At 42.2% G+C, this 7,503-nt stretch overlaps 1 protein-coding gene across 1 annotated transcript in view; it reads left to right on the top strand.

The window, feature by feature from the left end:
* NPR3 (natriuretic peptide receptor 3) overlaps positions 1-6,933 on the top strand; it is a gene marked incomplete at its 5' end in the record, with an annotated part of 9,059 nt that extends 2,126 nt beyond the window's left edge. The window contains 3 exons of the mRNA XM_009699489.1: positions 1,760-1,895; positions 3,821-3,905; positions 6,822-6,933. Of these exons, the coding sequence (XP_009697791.1) occupies positions 1,760-1,895; positions 3,821-3,905; positions 6,822-6,933 (333 nt within the window). The remainder of the gene's footprint in view (positions 1-1,759; positions 1,896-3,820; positions 3,906-6,821) is intronic.
* Positions 6,934-7,503: the final 570 nt, after the last annotated feature.

The following is a 7,503-nucleotide window of genomic DNA, read 5'->3' as shown; positions in this document are numbered from 1 at the left end:
TGAAATTTAGGTGAAAGATTTGAACAGGCTGTCAGTGGCTTGAGTTCTAAACCCAGTGCATTAATATATGGTATTTATCCATGGTAGGACAAATATGTCTTTTGATGTGCTAGTGCCATCACTTCCGACTGCTTCAGTGTATTGCTATTTGGCGTTTATTACTGTACACAGATTTTTTTGGAACTGCTTTCAGATGAGTGACCTACTACTGATACCAAAGGGTGATTTCGGTAACACTACTGTTAGCACAGTCTAGTCCTGCAACTTTGCAGTAGATCCAACATATGTTCATAGAATCATAGAATGATTTGGTTGGAAGGAAACTTAAAGATCATCTAGTTCCAACCCCCCTGACATGGGCAGGGACACCTTCCACGAGACCAGGTTGCTCAAAGCCCCATCCAGCCTGGCCTTGAACACTTCCAAGGATGGGGCATCCACAGCTTCTCTGGGCAACCTGTTCCAGTGCCTCACCACCCTCACAGTGAAGAACTTCTTCCTAATATCTAATCTAAATCTTCCCTCTTCCAGTTTAAAGCCATTACCCCTTGTCCTATCAGTACAGGCCCTTGTAAAATGTCCCTCCCCAACTTTCTTGTTGGCCCCTTTAGGTACTGGAAGGCTGCTCCAAGGTCTCCCTGGAGCCTTCTCTTCTCCAGGCTGAACAAGCCCAACTCTCTCAGCCTGTCCTCACAGGAGAGGTGCTCCAGCCCTCAGATCATCTTTGTGGTCTCCTCTGGACTCTCTCCAACAGGTCCATGTCCTTCTTGTACTGGGGGCCCCAGAGCTGAGGGCAGTACTGCAGGGGGGGTCTCACCAGAGCGGAGTAGAGGGGCAGAATCCCTTCCTTTGACGTGCTGGTCACACTGCTTGTGATGTAGCCCAGGTTATCTTAAATAAAACCTGAATTTACTTGAGGACAGGACTCAAATTGTAAAGTATCTTCATGAATTGGTCTGAAATAATAGTCCATGCTACCAGAATAATAAGTGTGAAAGGCCTTTTCTGCATAAATATCAACAACTGCAAAAATACAATTTGGAGAATGACAGGCTCTGTTGTAGTTCTTCAGAATAATTTAAGATTTTAGCTGAACATGATCAAGTACCTCCAGATCCTTGCAAAATAGATAAGTCCACCCTGGAGCACATAGTTGGGAGCGTCAGCACACAAGGTACTTGAAATGATACTTTCACTTAGCTGGTTGGCAGTCCTGAGCACTCACCCCACTATGGAGCAATTGAAGAAAGCCCAGGGAGAGCAGGAGGAATATTCAGAGGGTTAAAAAACTTGTGTGAACTGGGTTTATGTAGAAAAGAAGCCTGAGGGCACATCAGATAAGAGCCTGTGAATATGTAAAGCGATGTTTCAGAAAGGAAGAGTCTCTGTGTCCACTGGCAGTTTGGTAAGTAGTGATGGATGATTGCAACAAGGGAGATACAGGTTACTTGTTAGGGAAAACCACTGACACTTAGGATAGCTAAGTTCCAGAATAATTGCCTACAGGAATTGTCAAGTCTCCATCTTTGGAGCCTTTTAAGAGCAGGTTAGATAAACATCTGTCAGGAATGCTTTTCTTCAGCTGATCCTGCCCTTGGGCAGGGCATGCAGTACATAACCTCCCACAGATCCCTTCAGCTCCGTTCTCTGTGATTCAACATCCTGCCACAGGAGTCCAAGTGAGCGATGCTGCTCTCCTGTTTGTTTCATTTCCCTACGTTGACAAGAAGATCTTTTCATTCCTTTGTTTTTTGCATAGGTGATCGGGGACTACTACGGAAAGCTGGGGCGTTTCGAAATTCGATCAAATGTGAAATATCCTTGGAATCATGGCAGGCTGCGACTAGATGAAAGCCGAATTTCAGACCACACAAACAATACACCATGTAAATCATGTAAGTTTAGTGACTTAATGCTTCTGCCCAGGCTGTCAGAGAGAGGAATCCATGTGGTGATGCAACATAAGGGGCCATATTAAATTTCTTAGCACAGTTGTCCAACTGAGACATTGTGACTATGTCTCTCTGCTGACTGGGAAGTTAAGGTCTGGCAGCCATGGGTAGTACGTGGTCTGAATCACTTCCCTGAACTTAAACGTGACATTAATCATGATGCACAACCCAGGGCACTGAAGGCTTTAGGACTTTCCGAGGGCTAAAAGGTAAAGTCTCTTAGCCAGAAAGAAGGATATAACTGAAATTGCAAACAGGGAATAATCTTAGCAGCTGGGGAGGTCAGTCCTGATGGGAGCAGTGTTCTCCCAGTGCAGAATGATTTTCAGTGCTATGAGAAGGCACTGCGAGGGGCTCAGTAGGCTGAGAAGAAGTGAAGTCACTTGAATGGGGCAACACCTGTGGATCCAGAAGGCTGGGACTACCTTCCACACAGAAGGTGTCCTTGTTTTCCAGCATACTGACTTTGCAGACGATGTTGTAGTGAGCAGGACATTGCAAGGAGATAAATGTAGGAAGATACCGGTGCTTCAGTGGCAAAGGGTGGTCTTAGCGTTTCACAGGAAAAAAATTGCTAGTCCTGCGGTGAAAAGGTATCTGCGGCCTGATAGTTCTTTGATCTCAGAAAAACCTGTGTGTACACACATGCTGTAGAGACTGTTTCCAGGCCATACCCTCTATGCTCAGCGTGGTGTAGCTATGCACCTTCTTCCTTCTGTACATCCTGATGTACAGACAAAATCCCCTCAAAGGGTCAAGGGTAAATGAAGAGGAGGGAGCAGTTTAATTTCTCTGTTAATATTTCTCTGTTCCTTTCTACAAACCCAAGTAGACATAGAATCATAGAATCATTTGGGCTGGAAGGGACCTTTAGAGGTCATCTAGTCCAACCCCTCTGCGGTGAGCAGGGACATCTCGAACTAGATAAGGTTGCTCAGAGCCCCATCCAGCCTGACCTTGAATGCCTCCAGGGATGGGGCTTCCACCACCTCTCCGGGCAACCTGTTCCAGTGCTTCACCACCCTCATTGTAAAAAATTTTTTCCTTATGTCAAGTCTAAATCCACCCTCTTTGAGTTTAAAACCATTACCCCTTGTTCTGTCACAGCAGACCCTGCTAAAAGGCCTGTCCCCAACTCTCATATAGGCCCCCTTCAGGTATTGGAAGGCTGCAATGAGGTCACCTCGAAGCCGCCTCTTCTCCAGGCATGGAAAAGGCTGCATCCACATGAAAATGCTATTGTTCTTCAGCTGCCCTGCACTTTGCAGAGTGACAGGGCAGTCCCTGCTTGGGCTCCCCTTCAGTCACAGTGTCCCTGCTCTGCCTGTGTTGAGATTTGGAGCAAGGTGAAGCTCATATGGCTTTAACCTGAAACAGCGTAGGTTCAGGAAAACAAAAAATTGAGGAGCTGTTGGATAATCATACAGTCATTTTAATAAACCTGGGTGATAGAGGGTTATGATGCTAAACCAGGTGAAATGAGTTTGTTTCTGTAATAATGACTCAGGGCACATTCAGTGCTGATTCCTGTTACGTGCGTTATTGTAATCCCAGTCTGTGTTATGATTCAGACCAAGCTGTCCAGACCAGTTTCCTAACAACATTCCTATGTATTACATCTCTAGAATTGTGTCTTCCTCTGACATTGATCTTGGGGTCTTGTTTAACCCCAAGGAAAGCAAGGACAAAAAATAAACGTGCAGAAACTGGAACTAAAGAAGAGGTTCCCATGGAGTCCTGAGCTCTCAAAGGCTTTAGTTATTATCTGATGTTGGTCAATCATTTCCTAGTTGTGTATTTTCCAATATGTGAATGCAAATAGTTCTCAGTATGAACTCTGATTGTTTATTTTTCCCCTTTTCAAGCAGGTGGTCTAGGAGAATCAGCAGTTACAGGAATAGTTGTGGGCGCCTTGCTCGGAGCAGGATTGCTAATGGCTTTTTACTTTTTCAGGTTAGTCCAATTCATTGAAAATTCTGTAAAGTCTTTACTCATCATCCAAACCTCTCAGCTGCTGGCAGCACATCCTTGATGGGAGACAGAGAGGCGCCGTAATAATCTGTGGTAACATTCCCACCAAAGACAGTGAACACAGTTTGATTGTCCTTTTGTGTATATCCAAATCATTTTATTGACTCAGAGCCTCATCCTGTAACCACTTACATCTCTGAGTAACTTTACTCATGGAAGTAATTCCAGTGAGTTCCAGTTGTTCACAGTTGCTTCAGTAAAGTGCCCTGGCCTTGAAAGCCTTCTTTCTTTGTACTCCTTGGCAGCACAATTGTTCAGGTTGTGATCATGCAAGAGATTTATATCGTTTGCCTGGTACCATGCTTAGTTTTTGAGTGTTGAGTGGAATTGTACTGGAAGCTAGAAAGAGGTTTCTGTTTTAGTGTAAGAGTGTTTGGATTTCAAAGCCGTGCATTTAACTTAATAAGCTGAGGTCAGTGGAGGGTGATCAGTGTTTTATTGCTGTTCAAGTAAAATAATTCTTACGCTGCTAGTCAGCAAATCTAAAGGCTGGAGAGTTGATCCTACAATGACAGAATAAATTAGTTATACATGTTCAGCATCTATGCTATGGAAGTGAAAAGGCAGATAGGAGAATAGTATTAACCTCTGCATATAGGAGTAAAAAAATTCTATCCAATAAAAATACCTGTTTATGAAAAAATGTTCACGAAATGAAACAAGCAAAAACTGCATCAATTCACCAGCACACTTCCAGGGTTTCAGAAGATCCCAGAACCAGGATTATTCATCAGGTGCTTACAACTGAAATTCTGCAGGGTGATTTTATTCTTGAATGTGTTTGGTGCTTACATAATAGGTTGTTTGGGTTTGAGACAAGATAAGTTAGCTGGGGCTGATTAAAGAATTTCTTTAAAAGGAAAAGAAAATACAAGTCTGTCATTATATTGAGTGTCATCAGAGATTGTTGCATCATTTATACATTCTCAATCTGAGATGATAATTTTTAGGTGTGTGGTTTAGCATTGCTGATACTGGGAGGGAATTGGTATGTGCGAGCAAGAAATGAGTTAAAAGACATATCCTGAGCTGGTATAAACCTATGCAAAGCATCCTTGTAGGAACAGGACTTAAACTATCAGTCATCTAACAGAAAGATTTGGATTGGAAATCCATGTGAGCAAAGGTGAATGTCTGTAAAAGTAGATGTACACACCTGAGCTCAACATCCAGTCTTTGTATTTACTGTCAGAGGGGAGAAATGAGCACTTTTTTCAGTGCAGTTCATGTCATCTTCATGTGAAAGCTAAACCAGGTCAGAAGAACACCTCTTAGAAATGCCTGTTTCTCTCCATTGACTGAAGGAAGCCGTGGGTACTCTGTCAGATGGATCAGCATGTTGGAGACATCTGAAGACATATGGATGAATTTCACCCTGGGGATCTGATTGCACTCACTCAAAGCGGAAACAGGGGCAACCTTCTAATTCCACCGTTAGAATAAACCTAATAAACATAACATATCAGGATATATGGGTCAGATTTTCAGAAAACATAGGTCTAGCAATTGTGTGCCTGGAAGTAATTTGTACCTGCAGCTTTTCTGTACCTTTCAAACTGTATATGTACCTTCTGATTTTTGGATCTATAATTTCCACAAATGAGCATGCACAGTTTTGAGTGTGCATGCAAACCAGTAAAAGACTCGGGTAGTAGTTCTGATATGTAGCTTTGAAAAGATTTAAACTTAAAGAGCTGCATTTCTAAAATGTGGACCTGTCCTTGTGCATGAGCTGCTACTGTGCATGCTCTGACCTGTGGAAGGATCTGACTTGAAAATACATAAATGAAGTAAAGAACATAGACTTTTCAAGTTATTTTGGAGCCTGCTTATACAGACACAAATGTGCAGGGAATCTTTTCAGAACTTGGAGGTTCCCACTTTCTATTGAGCCATGTTACCCAAATTAAAACCTTGGTTTTATTCATTCTTTCACTATTCTTTTTCTTCAGCTGCTACATATTTAGCTCTGACTCCTGCTACATATGCAAGTGGAGCAGAGCTTTCCTTGGCATACAAGCTTTTTGTCATGCATCTACACAAGCAGTACTGTATGCACATGGGACTGGACTAATGCCCTTCTGAAAAATTGGTCCTGAAACAGAGCATAAATGGATAAAATATAAATGTAAATCTTCTTATCATTTTAGGGGAGATTTGAGTACTAAAGGGGAAACTGAAAGGCAGTCAGAGGACTTGTTTGACGTATAAAGTAACATAACATTCTTCAAAAGGCCCTAGAGGAAGGCACACAGGAAAAACTGTGGCTGATGCATGAGCAATTGTATTTATTTCTTATCTGTCCTCCACATCACTCTTCTTAATTCATCATACTACCTCCTCTGACATTACAAACATAGTAGCTTTCTCAGAGGGAGATGGGAGGATTGGTTAGTTAATATACAGTTTCAGTGAGAAATGCAGCTGAATAGAAAGCCAGATCTGTTGTTTGAACTCTGCAGAAAGTGACACCACCCCACGCCCCCCCATATACTGGAAAGAAATTTGGCTTTGATCAATATAAAGCAGTGATGTGACGCAGTTCACATGACACTTCACAAAAACTTCCTAATCACTTAGATCAGAACTTTACAAAGAAGCAAACGTTTGTGTCTTGGTGCTTTGAGATTGCTGTGTAGAAATAAACAGGCATTCTTGAGCCTGGGTAAAATGTTTTGAGGCAAACTACTTTAATCTTTGACCAGGGTTTCACATTCTGCCGCATTTCATTTTTCAGCTGGCACCCAGCTGTCCCCAACAGGCATTCTTTATAAGGGAAGTCCTGTTATCCTATAGCTAGAGAAGGATTTCTCACTCTGTTCCTCTCCTTTCATGCAGAAAGAAATACAGAATAACTATTGAGAGGCGAACTCAACAGGAGGACTGTAACATGGGGAAACATCGGCAGTTACGTGAAGACTCCATTAGATCTCATTTTTCTGCTGCATAAAGAAGAAGAAGAAGAAAAAGAATCCCATTGTTCCTAGGGGGAAAAAGAATTAGAGAAAAGGATACAACCAAAGATACCAATGTAAAAAGAAGAGGCTCTTGAAGAACTCACTCTTTTAAGCAGTAATTTTGTCTTAATTTCTTTCAGAAGCTCAGGAATGATTTACTGATCACATTATGCCGCATGGCCTTTCATCTCATGAAAAAAAAAATGTTGCAGTTTGATGTTATAGAATGTACTTAATATGTAAAGACAGTATTTCTTAAGGCATAAGGGCAGCAGATCTGGGTTTAGTTGATGGGGAATGCCTCATTCTGTTCCCTTTTTTTTTTTTTCTTAGCTCCTACCACCTCCTTCCTTAATGACATCTTACCCATGGGTATCAAATATGGTTTCACAGGCACAGGTGCTGGTTGCTGTCAAAAGGAAAAAAGGGATTCATTTGGGGTATGATCCTGCATCACTGAATCATTGCCATTGATTACAGGGGATACAAGATTGGGCGTATCGAGTTTAGTTCTGGGAGGGAATTGGCACTTGGGTGCAGTTAACTCCACTAGGGTGTAATTA

This window comes from Cariama cristata, unplaced genomic scaffold, assembly GCF_000690535.1.
Source record: "Cariama cristata isolate BGI_N322 unplaced genomic scaffold, ASM69053v1 scaffold8764, whole genome shotgun sequence".
Lineage (NCBI taxonomy): Eukaryota > Metazoa > Chordata > Aves > Cariamiformes > Cariamidae > Cariama > Cariama cristata.
Note: the sequence above shows the minus strand (reverse complement) of the source record. Positions and strands in the feature narration are given on the sequence as shown.